The sequence below is a fragment of the Anser brachyrhynchus genome (assembly GCF_964034855.1).
Source record: "Anser brachyrhynchus genome assembly, chromosome: 4".
Classification (NCBI taxonomy): Eukaryota; Metazoa; Chordata; class Aves; order Anseriformes; family Anatidae; genus Anser; species Anser brachyrhynchus.
Genome location: NC_137698.1, coordinates 76,832,822 through 76,857,850, shown reverse-complemented (window position 1 = coordinate 76,857,850; position 25,029 = coordinate 76,832,822). Strand labels below are relative to the sequence as shown.

Sequence of the window (25,029 nt, the reverse complement as noted above, 5' to 3'; positions counted from 1 at the left end):
GCAGCAGTACCTTTACACACTAAAAACCAAACTCCGAGCACTATAAAGCATCGTGTTCTTGCTCCTCTTGTGCTTTGGTGGCAGCACCGTGCTGCACTCATCCACATGCTGCATCCCCAGGCAGAGGCACCCCGGACAGGTTACAAGCCAACGTGGAACATCTGGCATCAGGATGGCAAACAAAGCAAAAAAAAAGCATATTGAACCGTAAAGCTGCTCAAGAAGTAATTTATTACCAATATGCAACCCTCGCACACCCGTGGGTTAACAGCAAGCTGCACTTTCAGCAGAAACGCTGATGTTTAAGGTCTGCTCAGCACAACCGTGCATCCCTCGAGTGACAAAATCCACACGTGCAAACATTTCTTTTCTGTTAGAAAAACCGGTGACGTTTTTATTAAAAACTGGTGAAATTCCTCTGAAAAAAAATTAAGTCTGATCAACTCCATGAACACACTGTGAATCCCCCATCTAACTGCTGTCGTAAGGAAACGCACTTTGGGACACGATGCTGTTCACGCCCATGAGATGGGAATTCCCCTCTTTTACTTTATACCCAACCAGAGCCAGCATCCTGGCTTAGTGAGAGGAGAGAAAAGGCCACATTTGGCGTAGATTTGATAGAATAAACTCAATCCCTTAAATCAACATTTGTGCTGCTGGCACAGAGCGGTCGAGCCACTACGCCGCTCCCTCCACCAGCGAGCCTCAATTTTTCCACCAGCTCCTTGCGGGAATGAAGCAAGCCCACGGTGCTCAACCCAGCACAACGTTTTATTAAAGAGCCCAAGAAAAATCAACGGAACACCCACTAACCCAACAGATCTCAGCTCCTGCCGGTGAAGATGTAAAGGGACTTTCAAACACCAGAGCTCGTTCGTTCCTCATCTTCCCTGTGCCCAGAGAGTGCCAACGACTTAACAGTGGCAGCCCTTCTAAGTCAGTTCTTCTCAGTCACTGCAAGTTCCTACAGCTAGGACGAGAGGGAATGGCCTCAAGTTGTGCCAGGGGAGGTTCAGGTGGGAAATTCGGAGGTATTTCTTCTTAGAAAGAACGGTCAGGTGTAGGGACGGGGTGACAGGGAGGTGGTGGTGTCATCGTCCCTGGGGGTGTTCAAGGAGAGGTTGGACGTGGTGCCTGGGGACGTGGTTCGGTGGGTGACAGCGGTGGTAGGGGGGTGGTTGGACCGGATGGTCTTGAAGGTCTCTTCCAACCCTAATGACTCTGTGATTCTGTTAAATGCATCAGCACACTAAATTATTACCATTAGGAGATCTTTCCTAGTGCACCAAGTTAGATTCCAGGCTATTAAAACACCCAGCTTTGCTTCCTTAACTGGAATATAGCAAATAGCAAGAAAAACTATACAGAAATAAGACAAACCCCCTTTAAAAAAAAAAAAAAAAGAGGTTTTACACGATCTTTAACCAATTAAAGACTAAGAAACTGTTTTCTATTTGGAGCGAAGCTTGAAGATTTGAAAACGAGGCACTTATTTGCACATAATGCAGAAGTTATGGTCTGTGCCAATGCAGCCTTAGCAACAGACTGGCTAAAATATCTTCATATCCAAGATCTGCTAGCGTTTCTTTACGCGACAAACACCTCTCAAGTGTTTGTCTATGAAACAGCTCGGCGGAGCAGGGGAGGTCACAGCCGCCAGCCCTCTGATTTCACAGCAGCAGAGGCGGGCGCGCACGGAAGTTGGTTTTCTTTCTTTTCTTGTAGTAAGCCAGCATCTTAGCACGCAGATCTCTTGATAACCTCCACAGATTTATTTTTTTTCTCCTTAAAATAAGCAAATAAATAAAAAGGTAAAGCTGACCCAACAGGCGGGTTATGTAGTGAACGCTGGGGTTAACCCACAAAGCGAGGCAATTGGGGGTGTCCTTCAGGAGCATCTGCAGAGCCCGCAGCCGTCCAGCAACGGACCGGCCGCCCCCAGGGCTGCAAAAATCATTGTTTCCATCTCCGCTCTGCCATATGCACCTCTCCCAACGCCTCTGAAATGACTTCAAAAGGAGTTATTCTTGGACGGCAGTGGGAAAAAATGAAATTCCATCTGCTCCCAACAGATTTGTGGCAACAAAAACAAAGACAGGGGCTGAACGTTGCTTACGTAAAGTTTTGAAATAACCGCTCTCTCTCTCCACTACCAAACTGAGAGTTGATATACAGGCCACATCTCAACTAAGCTTTTCCAGGAAGAAAAAAAGAAATCCTACTTTGTTATTTAGGATTTAGTCATCAAGTTCTTTCCTCGTTCCAGTAACATCTACAGGAAAGGCACCTTGACACTAACTAGGAATTCTGCACAAGATCTTCCATTCATTTTTTTTTTGTTGAGAAAATGAGAAAAGGAACGATTTTGCTTTATCCCAGTTTCCTAGTTAGCTTCTTGCGGTTCCATTTAGTTCCCTCTCTGCACAACCAAGATGCCCTAAAACACGATTTGAAAGAGTAACACCGACCACCTACTCTAAGCACCCTTAAGCCCCTGCAAGAAAAAAGCTCACTCCTGCCTTTAAAATGCTGAAAACAAGACGCAAAACTTCCGATTTGCCCTGTCGGAAGGATTAAGAGCAGCACTTCTGCGGAGTCCTCCGGAGCAGGAACGTGTAACCCACTTTACGTCGAGTGCTTGGCTCCAACACTGCCTCATTGTCCGTCCGCTGCCTCCCTGGGAGGACTGGGGAGGTGCTGATGTTATTCCCAAGCAGCTGACTCCGGCATTCCACGCGTGGGTCAGGTCCAGCAATGGCCAACCTGGGCGCCGACGAAGCAGTTTTCCCCCAGATTGGGCTTTTCTTCGTGGCTCAAAGCTGCTCTGCCCTGCTGTCGGGCAGATTAATGGTCACGGCCGCAGCACCGAGCACAATCTCGGTGAAAGTAGTAGTCATTTATGCTAGTTAACGCAATAAATGGTGTTAATACCAAATTTCAAGTTATTAAGAGGAGGGAAATTAAAGGTGAATGGCTTCCAGACCTAACAACAGCTGTATCGATGCATCATAAGGTCAGTAACTTCCTCTCATTTGCTGCACTTTAAATTAATCTGCCAGAGATAATTTATAGAACGAGGGCTAAGAAGTGAAGCAGTCGCAGTAATAAATTCCTCTCTGACACCTAATAGAAAGATACCAGTCACTGGAAGGAAAAGTTTTCAGGAACCATTTCGATCTTACACCAAAATCATCTCTGCAAAGTATAAATAAAGATTCAGGTGGCTGGTGGCTGTTTTAATTTAAAGGCAGAATATCCCGAGTTGGAAGGGACCCATGAGGATCAGAGCCCAGCTCCCAGACCTGATACCTGCAGCCTCTCCTGATGAAATGGAGAAGTTTCACATTGGCCTCTACAAACTCCTTTTAACTATGACCTGCACAAGACTCACTTGCAGCGCTCTCAAAGTGACGAACAACAATAAAAAAGGACCGTCCAGTGTTTTCTCTGAAACCTTAACACCTGCACGTCCGATTTCCGAGCATCGGGGTTACCGGGAGCTCTCCTGGGTGGGGTTCCCACAGCACAGGTCACGTTAGAGCCCTTTTGTACTCGAACACAGAGCTGCGATCTCTTCCTGGAGGACAAAGAGCAAACGTGATCCACAGGCAGGCAGAGAGGAAAGTGGTGCCCAGCTCCCGAGTGGCACCGCTCAGGACAAACTTGGGGACAGCTCAAGCTGTCCCTGCACGCTGCCCCAGGACCCACAAAGCCCCGACGGGACGAGGACGGGGACCCAACTTGTTTTCCCCTTCCGCCCGCCCGCACAAACAGATGCGTTCTCGCTCCCAAGAGCTCCGCAGTGCTATTTTGAGAATTTTGCATCTCGTTATTTAATTTATTTATTAGAGCCTGATTTGGGGAAAGGGAGACAAAACTTGCTCCAAGCATTTGGGTTTTTATTTAGATTAAGCCAGGCTGTTCAGACTGGCTCGGAGTCAAATTGTTCCGCTAATTACAGTCCCTATTTTAGAGAAAGTGGAAACGCTCAGATTCTCCAGCTGCATAGCTCTTTGCTCAGGGGGGTTGTTTCTCATCTCAAGTTGAACGAGCAGAGTTTGAAAGCATCCGACAGTTCTCCACCTAGGAGGTGGCATTCCCCGGGAAACTAGTCCATTTAAGTTTTAGCTGGCAAATTAAAGCCCGTTAACCGCTCACCATTAGTTAAATATTACAGGTGAGAAGGCAGCAGCTGCCCTAGGGCCAGCATGCCCTGGCTTTGCCACCTTCAGACTGAGGTTAATGGGCAATAACACCCCAAAAGCAGTAAGGATCGGCAGCATTTAAACATTTACCATCACCTACATAACAAAACACAATGATTTTTTTTCCCCCTCCCTCCTAAACAACTGTCCAGAAGGGACAAAGTGAAAAGTGAAAAGACAGAAAAAAGACTGATAAATAATGAATGCCCAACATTTTAAGAGCTGGGCCATTCATTTAAAAGCTTAACTTGAACCTCCGTTTTCTGTCGCGCATGACCAACGATTTTAACCCACGATCCAAGTGTTTCATGAACAGCAAACACCCAAAATCCTTGAAAGCAGACTGGGCTCTTCAGCCAAAGCCAATCATCAAACTCGCACACCCGACGCGGGACAAAACCTTTCACAACAGGAGCAAACAGGACACTTTCGTCCCAAATTTGCAAGTTAAACACAGCGCAGATTGCTCCGGAACCCTAATGAATTTAGAGACTATTTGCACGGCAGCTTTACCGCCTCGATAAGGTGGAGGACTTCATCCTGTTAATATTGGCTGTCACGAGAACCAATAAGCAATTCACACACGGCGAGCGGGTCGTAAAAAGTCACAGCGGATCGATTTATTACGGGTTCGGGTTCAGAGCTGCCTCTCGCCTCCGATCACTCCGTGGCGAACTGGAAAGCAGACGTTTTCCCATGGCTCTCCACCCTGGCTGCTCTGGAGGAGGAATTATTTCTACATGAGCAGCGCTGTGACTTGTCAACAAGCAGACACCGCTCTGCCAAGCGAGCCCCGAAACTCTAAAGCCTCGTCCTGCCGCTAATTTGCTGTGCAGGGTTTAGGAGCTTGCTTAATTTAGTCGTGTTTAGTCGTGTTTCCACTCTGACCAAACACGGAGGCACTGTCAGGATGAGATTTTATAAATAAGAGTCTCAGGACAGTGAAGCAATACCTAAAGGTTACGGTAGTAGCCACGCAATGGTTTCGCACTAAGATTTTCAGAATTATGTTTAAAATGATCATTTTTTGACCCGAAGAGGAAGGTTGCAAGAAAAAATGGAAGTAATTTATGGAAATAAATTTAAGAAAAAAAAAAAGAGTACTTTAGAGACTTAGCACTTCTGTGCCCTACAGAAATTTCACCCAAATTTTTACTATTTAATCTATTTAGTAGTTAATTTACTATTTAACCTATTTAAGCTATTTAATCTATGCTGCACTGGCTTCACTGTCCCTCACCAACAGCGTCACCTCCTGTGTGAGATTTTATTTGAATGTTCCAAGCCATTAAAAGCTAAACCAGTTGAAATGAACATTTCAATCCTTTAAGCACTTCTTGATCATATAAACAGTGACCGCAGTGATGCACTTTCCAGCAGAAAGCTCCAAAGAAATCCTTCAACTTCAAAAAAACAAAGCCCACAAACATTAATACGTTGCAAGCAAGGAAAAAGCTGGACTTCCTGCAAATAATTTCACATCCAGACCAGCACTTCAGCCCCTCGAAAGGTCAGGTTTCCCTCCAAGCGGGATTTTTGGGTTGGAACACTTAACTTCAAACCCTGACGCAGAGCAAAGCCTGGTGAGAGCACCCAGCCTGCTCCGCTGGCAGCTCTCCATGCCAACCAGTGCTGAGTGACAGCATAACCGCATTATTTTGCTTTAATTATTTCCATTTGAGGTTGCTGCTCTGTATTAAGAGTGCTAGAGGACTTTATATAACCTTTTCACGCCGTCAAATCGTAATATGGAAATTCCTTTCCATTTGGGAAAACGATGGCACAGTAACGATTAGAAAACAAAATATCCGCTCCCCATCTACACTGCAAAAACTGTGAGCTGAAAAGCAACACGTAAATAAAAAAGCCACCGCAATCTTGGCTTCTAATACCATGTAATAGGTTTTAAGGGGGAAGATGGCACGACAAAAGGTCCTGCAGTTGCTGTATTCAGTTTGCAATGCACCCTACTCGAGGCAGGTTTCCACGGGCTGTTCGTCGAGCGATGCGCAGGATCAGAGCGCCTGGTGCCACAGCGAATCATCCAGCTCTCCGCATTAAACATGGGGATTGCTTCATGTCAAAAAGCATCGTTTATTCCATTTTTCCAGATCGCAAGACGAGCATTGCACGCTTGGCAAAGTGCTTCTGGGGTAACTGAAAGGACACTTTGTGGCTCGCACTGCTGACGCGCTGTAACGCTATCTTTTCCTTGTGCTGGGGAGAAATAACTGCGGGCGAGAGCATTTGCTGATCAATAGCCATGAACAACTTCATTGGAAGCCTCAGCCAGGCTCCCTAGAAATTAAACCTCAGCCAGACCCCCTGGAAATAAGAGCTGAACGCTCCTCTTGGGTAACAAGGGGTTAGAAACCCATCGCCTGGTTAGAGGAGGCTACCCTGGAGATGCTTTTACCAGTGCTTTAAACAATATTGTCATTTTCCCTCTTTCACCTCGCCGCCTTTTTTATTTCATTTGGTCTTTTGACAAGCTTCACGCTGACAAATAACCCTTCAAAGACCAGTCACTGTAAATCAGCACGAGTAACCCCGCGCTGCAGCGCGCCTTCATCTGGACTCTGTCACTTTGCTCATCCTGCTCTTCCAGGGTGACGCGGGGATATCCGTACGCAGGATTCCCCGTGACACCACCAGCTGATGCTATCAGCGCCCAGGTCAGCAGAGAAAATACCGAATCGGGTTCCAGCTCCGACTTCAAACAAATTCCCCCTCCCAAATGCTGCCCGTGATACCTGTCACCTGGGAGGGAGCCTGGTTCCCCCGATGTCAGCACAAGTGACACGACGGGAGGCAGGCTCGGCTGTCAGCTCACTCCGTGTTCCTGGCTCCCACACCGAAGGGGAAAAGCTCCCCGCACGCCACGTAGCATGCTCCAGCTTCTGCTTCAGGACTGCTCCGGGTGACGCCGACTCAAACAGGTTTCCCAAGTCCGGGCAGCATTTATCTGCTGCAGATGCCTTCGTCCCGAAGGATGCTTAAAAACCACCCCCCACACACACCACAGCCCTCTGGCCAAGACACTATTTTGTTTTAAAACAGCACGATGTACGTACAGCAACCCTACCTGGGGCTTTCTGTCCGTCCCCAGTCATTCCTTTCGTTAGCACAAGCTCTAACAACCCCCTTGCTCTCAAGGTCAGATTGTCACATCTGTAGGCAGAGAGAGATCACCCTTCCCACCCCTTTATTTTTAAAAGCAGACACTCCACATCCCTATATTCCACAGTCCGAAGACTCAGCTAATGATACTTTCTACGACCAGCTCTTCACGCCAACTGTTGTTTAAAACTGCTCTTAAAAGATTATGGGAATCCTCACCCGTGAGAAAAATTTGATGCTACTTAGACAAACAAAAGGTTTTAAAAGTGAATTAAGGACAGAGAGAATACAGCAGCACTTCCCAAAACCTCACCGAGCCATTAAGACAGAAGGGCAGCAATGAAAAAGCCAGAAAATTCGATTTGAACCAGTGAACGTGAAGCCCATGGCTACAAATAATCAGGACAACTTACAACGGGGACTATTTTAGGGGAAACACAATCCAAATGTTATGACTAGGACTCCTACGCACTCCCTCGGCACAAATAAGTAAGACGATCTGGGTACGTACGTACTAGGTTCTCATCTCCAACGCCGATGATGAGCTTTGCAGTTTAACAACCCGTTTGGGGCAGGACTCCGCATTCCCCAACAGAGTGGTGTGGGAAACAGCTCCCAATTACCGGCTGCAGATTGACAGCTACGACACTGATTTGCTTCAGAAGCCTGTCAGCACCCCGGCCTCAGCCTGCAAGGGCTGCAAAGTACTTGCTGTACTGAATCAATTAGCCATCAAAGCAGTTAACCAGTTCATAAATCAATCCTGTAATTCCAGCCCACAGTAATTCACTCGGAAAGGGAAAACGTGCTGCACCCTCCTCATGGGAGGCTTCTTTGAAAAAAGAAAAAAACAGGGAAGGAACTGAGGTACAGACCCTGACTGTAAAGGAATGGAGATTTTCTTTCCCCATTTTCAGACCTGCTGCAATTTGCTGTCGATAGCGCTGGGAAGCCAAGACGGCTGGGAAGCACCCCGCGCTCGCTTCGGCTCCTTCTGCACCCGCCGAGCTCCCACAGAAATATTTCTGAAGATGACCTGAAATCGGGCTGCATCAGCACATTGACGTCAGCCAGCCTCAGGCACCAAAACACCCGGTGCCCAGTGGCACTGGTGGCAGTGTGGTCATCTCCCAAACAGTCCGAGGGTGGCATTCCTCAAAAGGCAGCCCACAGCAGCATTTTAGGACGAGATGATCATTAATAGACATCATTATCTATATCAAAACTCCTTTGGACAAACTATCTCCCACGGCTGAACCCGTTTTATTTCCTCCCTAGATCCGTTACTTAAGCAGGATATTATACGCTAAGGAATATCCAGTGACCTGCACAACTCTTATTTTAAACCCACACCTGGGTAACAGTACAGCTTTACTACACTGGAACTGTTTTAGGCAGAAGACACACAAATATAACTGCTAAAAGGAAAAAAAACTGTAGAAAATTACCACTCCTATTCTCAGTGTACATAGAGGTCACAGCAGGGCAAAACTAATTAAGCCTGAGATTTTCCAGATTTTGTTTTTAAAGACTTTTTCTACGTATTCAAGAGCTAATAATAAAAACGTCTGACCAAGAGTAAAAGCTTATAAAAAGCTTTTCTTCCCCGCAGAGCAATTTCTACTCGAAGTCATTAGCAGAAAGGAAATCCTGTGTCTAAGTGCCAGAAGGTCACTGGATGGAGACAGAGAGATACATACTGATAGACAGATATAGATATTTTTACCCCATTAAAATCATACCTATCTTTTTTATTATTATTTAACTGGACATTTAAGTAAAAGCAGCTCATGCCGAGCCACAATCCTGACCTGCTGTAAAGCCTTAGCCCACCAAGGGCCCAGACTCCCAAAGGGGTTCCAGCGCTCAGTGTGTTTACTGGGTACAGCATCTTTAGACGTGTAAATCAGGAGAACATAAAAATTCTCCACAATATTTGCTGGCCTCAAAACGAGCTGCGTTTCTCTTCAGATGTGACAATGATACCATGGAAAACATTCTGTCAATGCTGGAGGAAATACACCACTATGAAAGCGGCCTTCATCCAGCAACTCTTAATTCTTCCGTGAGAATTTGTTGCTTTTGGCCAAGACACTCATGGAACCATTAGCGCTACGAGGCACTACAGGAATTAGCAATTCAAGCTTTGTAGTCCTGTGGGGCAGAGAGATGCAACCAGCCTGTCCTCGGCAGCCCTCAGATCCAACGAGACAGCTTTGATGCCCAAAGAGGACGCGGAGAAGCCCAGCTCTGAAACGTCCAGGCAGATTTCTGATGCCCATGACTCCATCACAACTTTAGAGCAACAAGAAGTGTAGGAACATCACAGGGTTAACAGAAATCGATGGACATGTACGCAGCCGTCTCCTACAGAATTTCTTCTTCCATCCACAAAAAAGAAAAAAACAATTCCTTTCTGAAAGCTGACTTCTGCTGGTCTCTACACACAATAAGAGAATCACAGAATGGTTTGGGTTGGAAGGGACCTTAAAGATCATCTAATCCCAACCCCCTGCCATAAGCAAGGAGAACTCCCACCAGCCCAGGTGCTCAAAGCCCCAGCCCCATCAAACCTGGCCTCGAGCACTTCCAAGGATGGGGCACCCACAGCTCTGGGCAAACAGAAATGAGGAAAACAGTGACCTATTTTCCAGGAAACGCTAAAGATTTAGGGTCTGTGCAGAGGAGGGGAATGCTCACCCCCCTACCAACACTCCCACGCTGCAGTGGGTCTGCAAAGCAACAGGGCCGAGCACCCTTCCCTTCTCCCTACACATCGTGCAAGGAGCAGCTCTCAAATCCTTTTTCGAAGGATCACAGAAACACCGCTCCTTCCTAGAAGACAACTATTTAGATCACAGCGGTCACGCACGCCCTGAGTCCCATGACACAGCCAATGTTTTCCAGCCCAGAATGATGCAACGAGATGCACGAAGTTGCATCAACCTACAAAAAAAAGGGAAAACCTCCCTGAACTTCCCCTGGGAGCCCCCCCAGGCCTGCCGCAGGGACTTGCTGCAGGAGGACTCTGCTTGCTCTCCAGCACACCGGGACCACGGGCTGGCACCGGCAGCACACCTCCAGCAAGATCTCCCCAGCTGTGCTGAACCGTGCGGCCAAACACAGCTCGCTGTTCTCTGCTTGAGGAGGCCAAGTATGCAGCTGCAGAGAGTAAGCCGCTCTACCTTCGTGCCTGCACTCGTTTCTCACCGTGATGTCTCAGTCCTAAGCGCCTTAAGGTGCTGAAAGTTCGGTTTCGGGAGGCTGCGAGTGAGAAAAAGGATGTCATCTTCAACACAATCTCTTCACGCTCTCGTACACGCCCAGCTTGTATGGAAACAAGCAAACCGCAGGCACAAAAGATGTTCTGATGCCTTGACCAGCTCTGATCGAATAAAGGGAAAAGTCACCACGTGAAAATCAGGGTAAATCCCACATGACAGATTCCTGTCGGCACTGAATAGAGAAATTAAGATCACATTTAAACTTCTTCACTTTTAACATACAATATCCTTTTTGATAAGCCTCTGTGAAGCTGATTACGGCACATTTATAGTAACATTAACCACATTTCTTTTGCAGGACAGTACAAACCCCAGAACAGACAGAGAAGTTGGACACCAGCTGCCATGCAAAACAACCACTACAACGTCCCTTGAAACCTCCACATTCCTGCATAAATAACGCCACCATCAGAACACTTTTTACACAGCTCTCTTTATAACTCATCCTTGTTTCAGAGATAAGGAGAGTAAACCACGAAGATCAGATGATGAGCTGTGTTCCTGCTTGATTCCTAGAAGTAGGAGGTTATTTATTCTCCAGGCACTCGCACCCTACTAATGCTAAGGCTGAACCCTGGACGTTTTCAAGGTGAAAGGCAGATCGACCGATACTGTGGCACTCTGAGTTTTGGCAAAGCCAAGGAGGAAACAAAAAGCCAACGCTGGCTGCGATACCATCCTTTACTTTCAGGAGGCTCCCACACCTTACAGCAATATAAATACCAAGCATGTTTGCTTAAAAACAAACCACCAGGAGATGTGGACCGGGGAGAAAAGCTGCCTGCGCTGCCGGCTGCGGGGCTGGGGAACAGAAACCAGCCCGGGCTTCACCTCCCACAAGCTTCAAAGAAGCAGCCCATGCGTTTCCGAAGACCAACCGATGTGCCAACCTCGGCTGTTTCTCTGTTCGTTGTCTTTGCCTTTTCAGGACTCAAGTCCCCTTGCCTTTTTTCCACTTGTCTGTAGGTGCTGCAGGAAGAGTTACAGGCTACAAAGTCCCTACAGCTTCACCAACCGACCACACGATCCTGATTCCCAACAAGTCACCCTCCATTCACACCCCGAACCCAGACCTGCATGCAGACTGAGCTACGCCGTTTGCAGCAGGGAATTATGCATGAATTGGCACGTGCGCCTGCTGCCCCAGAAATCTTCGACAGCTCGGGTTGCTGGGAATAGCAGCAAACAACGTCAGGCCAGGCATTCGTGGATTGTTGCGTTATGCACAGGTTGGAGTTTTAGGCTCACGGTATAAATCCAGATAAAACAAGCGAAAAAAAATTATCAGCACATCCTCTAGAAAAAACCAAATTAGCAGCAGCATTAGAATGGATAGTTTAGAAAAAATGTGCAGAGGCAAGAAGTCAAGTTCTGTTTTTGACTTTGAACTGCTTCAACACCTCCTCCAAATGATTCATACTCCAATAGTTGAGCGAGGGCATGTTTAAACACCCATTACGGTTCCCAAAATGAAAAATACCAACTTTAAAGAATCTCCGCAACCTGTGCTTGCAAGAAGCAGACACCGACTGACCCATATTTAAACGACTCCCGGTGATGAGCCTGAACGCCATAAATCAAGCAGTTAACAAAAGCACCACCACTGTCAGGCTGCAACTAGAAATAAATAAATGCATCTGGAAGCACAGGGCCCATCTCGCACAAGGAATTCAGCACCAAATTTTTCAAATAATACACAATAATACTGACCACAATTATTCCTGTTCCCAACCTCAGTTTGAAAAAAAAAATATATAAAAGCCACAGAGCCATCAGTGACCTCAAAAGGAATTATTTCCCAACGTGTTATTTGCAGCGTGGTACTTCTCCAGCTGAACGAACGGCTTGCGATGCCTGCCTGCAGTTCTGCCAGGGCACAACATTTTTTTCTAAGAACCTCGATGGCAAGGATCACAGGAGGTTTGCCCCGAGCCTCTTCCTGCTGCCTCGCAGTCAGCATTTCAGCCCCGTGCTCCTTGGCAGCTCAGGTCTTGCAGCGGTTGCGAAGCTTTTTTTCTTGGCATCACCACCGCCGATGACGCACAAGATCAAAGTTTGTTACAAATACAGATATTGGAGAACCTCAGCGCCGAGATTGCTGGAAAATTCACGTGACACCCCGCGGTCTGCATTAATAGGGTCTCCAATTAATCATTAAGCAGGCAGGTGCCTAACTTGGGCAGGAACGGCACCACACGTGGCTACTGAAAGGCTTTTCACAAAGCCGTCCTGGACAGCTTACTGTAGAGGAACACAAACACGCTCTCGATGGTGGCAAACAAGGAAATCCAAAACGCGCACGCAGGGTGAACCTCGGTCATAGATTTTCTGCCGATAAGGCAGTCGGGTCGAAAATATCTGGCAGCAGCCCCACAATACCCACGCTTCGAGCGCTACAAAGCTGTGAAAGGAAGGATGTAACGCCACACGTGCAAAGATGCTGAAAATAAAAGCCCACACTCAACACAGCCATACGTTATACCAGCGGTAACTCACCAAAGCAAGAGGCCCTGGAAGTGTCATTTTTTTTTTCCTCTCGTGGCAATACTAATGAGCAAAAAGCAGCGGGGAGAAAGGCTACCACAGCTTCAAAAAGCACCGTAACTGAAGCCACCGTTTTTCTCTCGCTTGACAACGAAATAACGTTAAATCCAACCTACATTTTCTGAATGGAACAATACTCCTCACCTTCTGCATTTGGGTTCATAAATGGGTTTACAGAAATGCTAATTCATCCGCGCCAAGCTTTTATACCCTAAGCAGACAAGCACCGCCTTGGAGACGGATATTAAATTTTCATGCAATACAAACACTGACTAATAAGAAACTCTTCAAAAGGGTGTTTTCCTACCTTAGCCTTGCTTATTATCTGTCCTTTCAGACTGCAGAAGCTAGCAAATAAAAACTAAGGCTTCTGAAAAACAGGAGATACAAAGAGAACACAAATAAGAGAAAAAGTGGGATTTTCACAGCTGCATTCACACATCCTCAGGTCTCCACACAAAGCCCCTCTGCCCTGGGCAGTGCTGAAAGACGTTACGGATCGTTTTCATCCTTAGTGGTGTGTGTAATGCCCTCCCTACCTACCTGAAGCAACAACCCCTACGTGGGTTTTTGCGACACCTGTGAAGCACATCCAAGATGACGAGCGTGGCATAAAGCAGCGCCGTTTGTTCTGCAGCTACGAGCTCAGCAAGCTTGGCAGGAGAGGGGAAAAAAAAAAGAGTTTTAGACACTGGAAAGCCCCAGCTAGCACAATCACCCTTGCATCAGTTGGATTCTGCTTCTGCATTTTCAGAGAACTGAAAACTCTGAGGGAACCAGTTTTACTCAAGGAAGCCACAACTGGTACCCGAAACTTCAAGCATCCCCCGGTTCATCCTAGAAGTATTTCACACCATCTGATCTGGCCATCAGCTGCCCTTCATTATCAGGAAAATTGCTCAGCCGATCAGTGTAACACTTCAGTCCTTTGCAGCATGCTCCACCAGCATGCTCCACGTGACAAAGGCTATTATCAGCCCAGAAGTTTCCTTTAAAAGGGTTATTCTAAAAATCCGCCGTTGGGATGTGCTAAATTTAGCTCATCATATTTTAACTTCCAGACTGCTCAGTGTGCAGCTCAGGTCTCTTGCCATCCTTCACAATTTCACCAGGAAGGATCCCTCCCATTTTCAGAATCCCAAGGATTTAAGGCTCTATAAGCCAAAATCATGCCCCAAATCTCACACGCAGCACATCCACTGAAAGCCTTGCGGCAACCTGCATCTCCGTTTGTCCAGAGAGATGTAAAATAAATATTTATTTTAAGCAAAGGGAGGGAAGGACGTTTGTGGCGGTCTCATGTCCAAAGGAACTCCATGTGGATCTGCCATAAACAAAGGAACAAAAGCAGGAAACAAAAACCATACATCATTACTGGTTCAGTATTTCAGGACTTCAGGACTATTTGATTCAAAGCCATGCACAAAAGTAAATTATCTTCGTTCTGTGCCGTACTATTGCTTATCAAATCTTCCAGCCCTGCTTTCAATGCGCTGCAGAGGTTTCACAGGCAGACCTCGGCTATACAACAATACTGGAAAATGCTTGCAGCCCTTCTTCTTAGAGTGAGCTCCAGTTGGTATTGGCTTGCTCCTCCTTCAAAACCCCTTTACTTATAAAAATCGCACAATTTTGAACCCCATCTTCCACATTTTTTTCCTTTTCACTACATTTTAGAAGACGCGATTTAAGAGCTCCTGAAGAACTACTTGCAGAGAAAACGTTGAGCACAGGAAAAAAAAAGCAAAGCTCTACGAGATCAAGAAGCTAATTCCAAGTGCCGTGCTTGGAACTTCAAATTGGAAAAAATTCTTCCAGCAAACTGTTTAAGAAAAGAGCACCCAAGGGTATCGTTAATTAATGCAGTAATACAGCAGGTTGGTCAGCAGCAGCATTATCTCAGCATAGAGAGGATTTTCAGCATGGATCATCACAGACACTTGCGTTACGCACGGTAAGTTCATGGTTGGAAATTTGATTGCTCACCCAAGCTTCAGAGGAACAAGCCGGGAAACTGAAATCTGCCACCTGCCTTCCAAACATTATTTAACTTCATTAGGGCGCACGATAAGAGCATCTCCCAGTTCTTTCGAAGACTTACAAGAAAATGCCGTTTCTGTGAAAACAGAGCTAACCTCAGTCATTTGGTGAGATTTCAGTAAGATCACTTCTGTTAACTGTAAATTGACTAAGACGGTAATGAACACCCAGCTTAACCCAAGTTTATTTTGGATCCACGATGAAAGAAGCAACAGAGCCCGCGAAATGATGGAAAAACCTACACCAGCATCAGACAACTTCTGCTGACCTGACGCAGGTGGCTGTTCCCTGGTATTCCAAGAGAGAAACGAGACAGAAATGTCTTTTGTGGGGACCACTGAAGACAAGGAGGTGCTGGTGTTCAGGTCCGAGGCGTGCTCCTGGACTTGGCAGGCAGAGCAAGGTTCCCCCTGCCTGCTCCATCATCCCCGGAGGTCCCAAAGCTCAGCCACGCTTCAGCGTGCAGCCGGCTGCCAGTGCTGCTCCTCACACCCGCAGGCTGAGGCCGCGAGCTGCTCAGCAATTCCAGCACCTAAATGCTCAACAGGGAAGGTGCTCGGTGGGCATGAGGCAGAGGTGACAAAGATCTAGCCTCCTCTGCACTGCTTTACTGTCCTGCACCGCCTGCTGTCCGCTCCTCGCTGTACAGCGAGCTGTGAAGTAAGAAGTGAGCTTACTGCAAGCATTAAACAACTGATGCCAGGCAAATATTCGTGCTGGCCACAAAGCAAGAAGTGCAGAACCTCCTAGGTATGTCAAAAGCACTGCATTGTTTCAGAGATGAACCTTTGTTCTTAGAACTCTAGTAAAACAGCAGCCTCTCCACCCAGAGATTAACAACAAAACAGTGAGAATGAGGATGAAACGTCAACCAAGAGCTTCTCTCTCCATGGACAGACCACATAAGCCCATAGACAGATAGACAGATATATATACAGACATATTCACACACCTCCAAGCAAATTTTCCAATCCCAAGCTGTAAATAATGCCTCCGAGAACTAAATTAAACCATTTAAGTAGGCTTTTTTCTTCCCCCAATGTTTTCCTTAAAGCTCATCCTGCTTAAACATTTCCAGCTCGAACAGCCCACTCTTTTACCACCAGGGCACGTCGTTCAAGGGAGCCTTTCACACAGCAACATGGAAGAGAAAAGAATTTTAAAGCACGATAATGCCCTAATGAAAAGAGAGCAATGGAGCTGGAATCAGGCACAAACACAACACCCAAATCTAATTTAAGCACTTAAACTGATTTGATTCAAATTGCCAACATCCTCTAATGTATTAAGTAGCTTTCTGACTTCCATAAAGCTCTAAACTGCATCAGGTAGCTTCTTAAAGACAGCGGACTGGTGCCCTAGCTGTTGACCAAATTCCCATTTATTTAAGAACGGGAACTGTGACAGTCCTTTCCTAGCTAGCAGCTCTCGCAGGTTACGATCTACCCAAATCATCTAGAGAGAAAATTCCTCTTTACTGCAATATTCTTTGGCCAAGGAGAGCGCGTTACCACAGAGTCCTTAATAACGTTCAATCAGCAGCCCGTAACTGCCTCCATTAAATTAATAAAAAGGTAGTTTCAAAGGTACACTCTAATCTTTATTTTTTCCCCCCCCACTGTCATGTTCCATTGCTAAGCACCGCTTCGCATTTTCCATCTCCCACCTCAAAAAAAAAAACAAAAAAGGGATTACCATGAAAGGAGAAGCAGCGCCCTTACACACAAACCCCAGTTTTCTGGAAACATTTGGTGTCTAATTATACACGACACAGAGTCTGTTCGCATTTGCAGCTAGGAGCATACACCGAACTGCCCGGCGGCGTGCCCACCGACACCGCTCGCATCCAGCTACCTTCCCAGAAGTTAGCACCCCGAGTGTTCAGCTAATCCTCCAGAATTTTTGGCCAAGAAACCCGTGTAGGACACGGGTCACCCCTTAACCTGTACCCTGTCTCTCTCTGCTGCCTGCACATCAGGCAGCCGGCCGAAACGATTCCCTTGAAGGCACCAAGTGCTGAGCAAAGCGCCCGCTGCTGCACCTCCCCGAGCAGGAGCCCGGCACCAGGCACCAGCCCTCAGGAGACCCCAGGCAGCAGGGCAGCCCGCGGGGCTTGGCCAGGAGCAGAGGACAGGAGCATGTCAGGTGCGCCCTACATTTTCTGCTACAGCTCTGCGTAAAGCCACAATCCCGGTCTGTGCCTTGAAAGGACTCAGGTGGCTGGCTCCTCGCCTCGAAAAATAGGCCACCCGAAATGGCTCGCACTTCTCTCCTCTGCCTGCCCACCGAGCGCACCGTTCACCTGCACGAAAATGGGCATTTTCTCAATTTTCCTAGAAGTACAAAATTACCGACAAGACCACGTGCAGGTACACTTCTGCATGGCTTCCTTTTTGAGCCAGAACAGCAGGCATCCTGAGGAAAAACACACACAAACACACACCTCCGCGTGAGACCAGCGCTGCACCGCACGGCATCTCCCCTCCTGCGGTTCGGGTGAAACAAGAAGGAAAACGGGCCACATTTCTAACCACAGAGACTTGCCCGATGTCGGGTATTAGCAGCCTGTAACACAAAGCAGCGATGCTCACTCTTCCCTGCCAGCACAGGAAGATGTGAGGGACGAGCACCTTGGTGAAAGCATCCCGACAAGCCCAGTGCGCACCATAAACCAGCCGAGGCCACGAACACAGTCATCATAAACACCCGGATAAAGAGCAGGGCGATTAACGTGCCCATTTTAATTACATTTCACAGCCAGGTGGATAAGCGTGTGGGATATACCACACTTGGAAATAAATTTTCACCTGCCTTCACGCTTCCCATCCATACCTACGGGTCGAAAACCAATCCTTTCGAAGCCAAGCTCTTGAGAAACACAAAAAAAGCTGCAGTGCCATTGCTGACGGGACAGTAAATCCGAGGCAGGGGAGAGCTGTGACCGCAGAGCTCTGAACATTGCTCAAGAACACTTGCTGGCACTTTTCTTGGAGCTCAAAGTCTAAAAAGATGACTAGAAACTTCAGCTCACCAGTAAACAAACAAACAGCGGAACAAAACAGCTGGAGAGAAAAACATTCGTTACATTTTTGGCCAAAATTTTACACTGGAATTGGGGGTGGAAGAGAACCAAGCAGCTTTATCAAGGCAGACAAGAGCAGTTAGCAGTATAGACCAACTCTTTTGTACTCAGCAGCCCCGGTTGTGCTACCCAAAAAAGCGCCTCTGCCTCTATTCACATCTGGTGCCCTTAAACTTACAAATATCCTCAAGTGCTCAAGGAAGGTAACAGCAAGTGGCTATTCCAAAAACTCCCCCTTCTCAACTAGAAGAAAATACTTCTCATGACACTGGCTAAAATCCTTGAAAAGGAAGCTCTCAACTTCCAGAGCTTGCCTGGTCAGGCACGGATCCCTTCCAAAACCTCTTCTCAATTAGCTGCATTGCATCCCTATCCGATACAAATAAAAACACAAATAAAAAAATAGCAAGATCAACTTGTAAATCACACGAAGTCTCTCTCCTCTCATCCACATGGTTCCCGTTCCCCTTCCCCCGAGCATCACCGGAGGGTGGTTGGTGCTTTCCACGAGGAGCTCTCTCGGAAGCAAGCGCTGCCTCGGACAATCAGCCCTTTTTTCATTTCCTTTTTTCCCCGAAGCTCCAGCCCTGCTGAGAAGTCACCTAACGCACGCAGACACACGCTGGCTCTCGCCGCCACGGCTGCCAAAACCGAAGCAGGTAACCATCTTACGGGCAATTCTGCTGCAAACGTAAGCTTACAGAGCAGGCAGGGCGCGTTTCCAGACAGGTATCTCCCACTCCTCGTCCTGCGGGACAGACGCCAGCCACGCAGCCCACCTCAGGGCCCCATCCCCACACAACTGGTCTCGGTCCCGGAGGCAGCAGGCGTCCCAGTGGCTCCCAGCCACCACCCCCGTCCCTCCCCAGGCTCCAGCACCGCTCCCACCCGCGCTCCGATGCCCCAAAAGCTGCTCCCCACGTGCCAGGACCCCCTTTAATGTCCCGCTTCCCCCCTGCCTGCACCCCTCCCCAGTTCACCACTATCCAAAATCTCTGCTTTCTGAAGCTACTGGCCAAGATGAGCTTGCTCCCCCCTCAGCCACCCCTGCTGCCTCCCCCCAGCCCCAAAACCTGCTCGTGCACCCCTCCTCTCCCCCTCCAACCCGCTCCCGGCCGGGTCCTGCCCCCCAGCTGCACTCCACAGCTTCCCCCACCTCTGCCCCTGCCCAGGAACCAGCCCCACACCCTCACTGCTCCCACCTGCCTCTGACCACAGCCGTCTCCACACAAATCCCAAATCCTCTACATATGCAGCCCCCACACCTCCCCCAACCCCTTCTGACTTTCCAGAGGTGCTACAGCCCCATTACTCCCCACCCATGCCCTACCATCGCCCCATTTTCCCTCCTAACACGCTCAGCCCTACACGCAGATACACCCCTACACCCACAGCCCCCTGCCCCTACACAACCCCAGCCCTTTAGCCTCACCGCTGATGGTGAAGGTCCCCCTGGGTGCCCCCCACCACCAAAAATTCTCCACCCATACTCCTGCCCCCCACAGGACCAGCACACCGTGCTCACCCCCCACTGCCCCCACACCGTGCCACCTACACCTCCTGCCACCCCCACAGCCCCGCTGACCCCCAGCCCCTCTCCCGCCGAGCACCCGCACGCCCCGGATCCATCCCCACCCTCCTGAGACCCCACTGCCGGGCACAGCCAGCGAGGGGCACCCGACCCCTGCTACCCCCAGGCCTTACACCCAAACCCCGTCAGCCCCCATCCCTCCTCCTCCTCCCCCCCTCGGCCCCGCCACCCCCCCGGGGGCCACCCCATAGATCCCCACCAGGGGCCACCCCATAGGGGGCTGCCCAACAGACTCCCCCCGGGCAGCTACCCCCTAGGGGACCACCCCATAGACCCCCACCAGGGGCCACCCCATATGGGGGCCACCCCACCGACCCCCCGGGAGGGTTACCCCATAGGGGACCACCCCACCGACCACCCGCCCCCAGTGGGGACCACCCCAGAGAGAACTGCCCCACAAAACCCCCCCCGGAGTCACCCCATAGGGGACCGCCCCATAAGGGGCCACCCCACCGACCCCCTCGGAGACCACCACGCAGACGCCCCCCGGCCTCATCCCATAGGGGGCCGCCCCACGGACCCCCCCGAAGCCCACCCCACAGAAAGCCGCCCTTTAAGCCCCCCCCTCGGGCCACCACAGCCCCCCTTACCCCATCCCCCCCCCCCCCCAAAACCCCCAGGAGCCACCACACAGACCCCCCCCGGCCCCTCGATACCCCCGCACCCCCCCCCGAGCCCCCAGCCCCGCTTCCCTCCCTCACCTCAGCCTCTCCTTCCCCCTTCCCCGTCTCCCCCCGACCCCCCCCGTTCCCCGTACCCCCCCGGTGCTGACCTGAAGCGCCCCCCGCAGTGCTGGCACTGGTCTCCCACCCAGCCGGGCTGACACTCGCACTGCCCGCTGGCCGGCTGGCAGCGCCCGCCGTTGGCGCACGGTTTGTCGCATTCCTTCCCCAAAGCCGCCGCCAAAGCAGCCGCCGCCGCTTCCTCAGAGGCTCCGGCGGCACCGGCCGAACCGAAGCCGGGCCCGGCCGGGCCCAACAGAACCAACAGCAACAGGAACGGAGGCAGCAGCCTCCTCCCGGCCCGGCAACCCGGGCCCCGCAGCGCCGAAAGCTCCCGCGCCATCTGCCGAACGCCGGCCGGGACGACGCGGCCCATCCGCCGCGGGGCCTCCCGGGACGGTGGCCGGGGAGGGGGCTTCCGCCGCCGCCGCTACGGTGGCCGGGAGGGGGTGGGAGGAGGGAGCGGAGGGAGGGGAACGGGGAGGCGGGGGGGGGGGGGGGGGCGGTGCCGCCGCCGCCCGGCCGCCGCCGGTGACGTCACCCGCTGGCGGAGCCCGGCTGCTGGGCGGGGAGTGTGTGTGGGGGGGTGCCCCCCCTCCGCCATCTTGTGCCCCCCCCCCCGCCATGTTGTTCCCCACCACTACCTCCGGTTGGGTGCCTCTGTCGGTTCTTAGAGTCACAGAATCGTTAGGACTGAGAAAAGCCCTCCAAGCTCATCTCATCCACCCACCCCCTCACCACCACTGTCACCCACTGAACCACGTCCCCAAGCACCACGTCCAACCTCTCCTCGAACACCCCCAGGACGGTGACACCACCACCTCCCTGTCACCCCGTCCCTACACCTGACCGCTCTTTCTGACAGAAATGTCTCCTCATTCCCCACCTGAACCTCCCCTGGCACAACTTGAGGCCATTCCCTCTGGTCCTATCACTAGTTACCTGTGAAAAGAGGCCAACCCCCAGCTCCCCACACCTTCCTTTCAGGCAGTTGCAGAGAGCAATGAGGTCTGCCCTGAGCCTCCCTTTCCCCAGACCAAACACCCCCAGTGCCCTCAGCCGCTCCTCCCAAGACTTGTGTCCCAGGCCCTTCACCAGCTTCGTAGCCCTTCTCTGGACACGCTCCAGGGCCTCGACGTCCTTCTTGCACTGAGGGGCCCAGAGCTGAACCCAGCACTCGAGGTGCGGCTTCACCAGAGCAGAATACAAGGAGACAGGGAGGCCTCCACCATGGGGTGGGAGGCCTCGAGGTTGAAATCAGTTGATAAAAATACATAAAAATAAAACATTTTTGTTTGGTTTTGGTTGGTTGGTTGGCTTTTAAACAAGCGCTCGTGCTGCATGTGGTACAGGGTGTCCCGCCAGTGGCCCCGCGGGCCGTGGTGAGGGGAGCAGGGTGCCACCAGCCAGGCTTTGGGATCCCCTCTGGGACACGGGGCTGCGTGCAGGAGCACCTGAGGGAGCTGTGCCTTGTGCTCGGGTTGTGCCCTGGGTTCATCCAAGTGGCAGCTCGGTTTGTGCCAACGTCCACTGTCGTTGGGGCTGGCACGAGCAAAATGAGCAGGCTGCTGTCCAGGGGTGCTAAACCGAGCTCGGAAGCGTGGGGTGTTTGTCGTTGCATGGCAGTGAGGGCTTCATGTTTAAAATTACGAAGATTCATCCATCTTAATTGTGTAAGCTAGAAAATGCAGTCTTCATAAAGGGATAACCTTCCTACCCCGTACAACAAGCTAATGCTTTACAAGGATTTCTAAGCCTTAATTCCTAACAGCGAAGAGCAGAGGAAGAAGTAACGCAGTTATATCTCTAGCCTTCTCCTGAGCTCCTGGGCAAAGCAGCAGGATGTTTTCCAAACACACCAGCAAGGATGCCATTTGCAGCAGGAAGGGTGGAGCAGAAACATGGGTGCTGTTTGAAATTATCGTACCTTTCATTTTCAGCTGGGTGAAGAAGGAGTGAGAAAGTTGAAGATGTTGGCATTCTTGGGTAAACGTTGCCCTTTGTGTATCTCCATTAATCTGTCTGTATTTGGAGTTACTTGGGTAGTTAATTTAATACCTTGTTTCAAATGTAGAAAGATGACAACAGTTGAGAAGTATTTTTTTGTTGTTGTTTCATGAAAGGCAAAAAATACATATTATTCACATTTTCCGTTGAAAGGAGGCAACCAGGATTTAGAGATACTAATGTAATGATAAACAATGACCAAAATAGAAATAACCTGACTCACAATACTTATTGGTTCATTTTTGTTTATAAATAAAAACAGCAGTTACCTGAGCTGAAGGAGGTCTGGGTAATAAACAGATATGTATTGAGTGCATAGGAAAGAAAACAGTCTGAAGACCAGTATGTGTATGTCTGCTTTCAGTCACACATCTCTCTAACAAAAATCATTTTTCTTCTAGTTTGCCTTTTCTGTTTGAGGCCCAGGAAGGAGAATGGAATCGTGTCTTCAGCTTAAAAATTCTGTGCTGGGCTGATCTGGTAGGCAAAGGAGGAAAAAAAATGTCAGAGATGAGAAAGAGATTACAAAAACCTTCTGGACCATACAGAGGTGGAGGCACAGAGGTGGTATTTCTATCTACACGTGTTTTCCTGGGCCACAGACAACTGCCAGGATGCCTTGGGAGGATTCAGATACCATCCACTGGCCTGGCACTGTCCAAGACATTGCCACCAAAAGCCAGTCTGGCTCCAAGGCTTACCCAGCTTGGGTTACAGCCAGCACATGATACTGTGCTCTGGACTGTCCTCGGTGTGCAGTACAGATGCTGCCAGCACGACTTGCTCCCACCAGCTCAAGTCAAAGGGTTGCCACCTGTGGAATTTCTCTGGGACAGCTTCTTTATCGCGCGTATTGCTTAGATATCACCTGCTCTGGCCTGGGGTTGGCATCAGCTGTCAAATATCACCTCCGCCCTCTGCCCGGATCTGCTTGTATTCACCTGCAGTTGTCAGAGGGAACAATACCTGTATTTTCACAACTCCTGCTTGCCTCTTTCTTGCCAAACATACGTATTTGTTGCACAAGAGAATGAAAGTAAAAAGATTGATTGACATGGTGAGAATAAACTTGGAGAAACTGCTCGCATCCTCCAGTTAAATCAAACTTGGAGAAGGGCTTGTGTGCTCAACAACTTTTTTTTTTTTTCCCACCTAAATTTGTTGGTCCAACACAAGATAACATCTCTCCTTATGCCTTGCCCTACCCTTTTTCTATAGTAAGTAGTTCCTTAAAATTGGTAATCAAGAGAAAGCTTTTCTACAAAATAACTGAAATAATCAGATCTGTGCAGGGGTGGGTTAGTTTTTATCAAGCAAACTTCAGCTCTCTTAAAGGAAGGGTTAAGAAAGATCAGCTCGGCTGCATAAGATCATCCAGCAAATGAGAGCAGGGAGAGAATGCTATCACATTGTGACAAGGTGATAGTCCTGCTAAGGCAGCATTCATCAGCTGCCAGTGGCCAATCTCAAATGCTTCAGAGAAGACTAACATCCGTGCATGTTGCACAATAGAAGAAATCCTTTCCTGACCTTGTGAGGGATCACACTGTGCCCTGTTGCTATCTGGAATAAAACATTAACCATGGGAGAACATTATTGTTAAATTAAGTTCAGTCTGACCAATTTTCACACGCAAAGAACGCTCGTAAATTCTTTCCTGTTTGTTTGTTTGTTTTTGTTTCTGTTATCAAGCAACTTTCCAACATGCGAATGTGGTTTGGAAGGGGAGGAGTTAGGTTAGTTCAGAAGGCAGGCTAGGCTATTTTTGTTTTGGAAAGCTGAAATGCTTCATAATAGACATAGTAGAATGATAAAACGCCCTTTCCTGGCAACAGGCATAGCAGGACAATGGTGTTTTTGCAAACCACGCATAGTAAAAGTATTGCATTAAGGGATGGAAGAGTTCTGGGTATCCTGGGAAAAAAAATATCATTAGAACAGCACTTAGGTGACCGTCACACAACTACATGCAGCACTTGAAAACAACAACTAATTAATAAGCGAGCGTTTCCTTGGACGTGGGTTTTAGGCAAGCCTGCAATGAGCTAGCATCACCAGCACTGAATTATACTTGGAGCTGCCCTCGCCTCTTTTTCACTCTTGCTGCCAAAATTTTATGACCCTGTATGTTGTCGCTGTGCTTAAGTTAAACACATATTTACTCAGCGCATATTTGCTCAGTATATAAGTCAAGTCACTACCCGATTCGCATGCCCAATGACAGGATAGCCGGAGACGCTAATTAATGAATTGGCCTCCGAGGTGAAATTACGTCCTCGTTAAGAAGACTCCCGTGGATATTAATAAGGTCAGACCATCATTGCTGACGGCTGAGTCAGGGCTGAGCTGGGTATCGCGGAAGTGTAAACAGCGGAGCTGCCCTGCGAGGCTGGTCACTCGCTCTGGTTATCTCTGCCACTCAAATGGGCCG

General features: G+C 49.2%; 1 protein-coding gene across 1 annotated transcript in view; it reads right to left on the bottom strand.

Annotated features, from left to right (window-relative positions):
- Nucleotides 1-21,044, bottom strand: part of ATRN (attractin) — a 149,994-nt gene extending 128,950 nt beyond the window's left edge. Inside the window, exon 1 of the mRNA XM_080592234.1 lies at nucleotides 20,642-21,044. Coding sequence (XP_080448360.1) covers nucleotides 20,642-20,967 — 326 coding nt within the window. The 5' untranslated portion in view covers nucleotides 20,968-21,044. The remainder of the gene's footprint in view (nucleotides 1-20,641) is intronic.
- Between the last annotated feature and the right edge of the window lie 3,985 nt (nucleotides 21,045-25,029).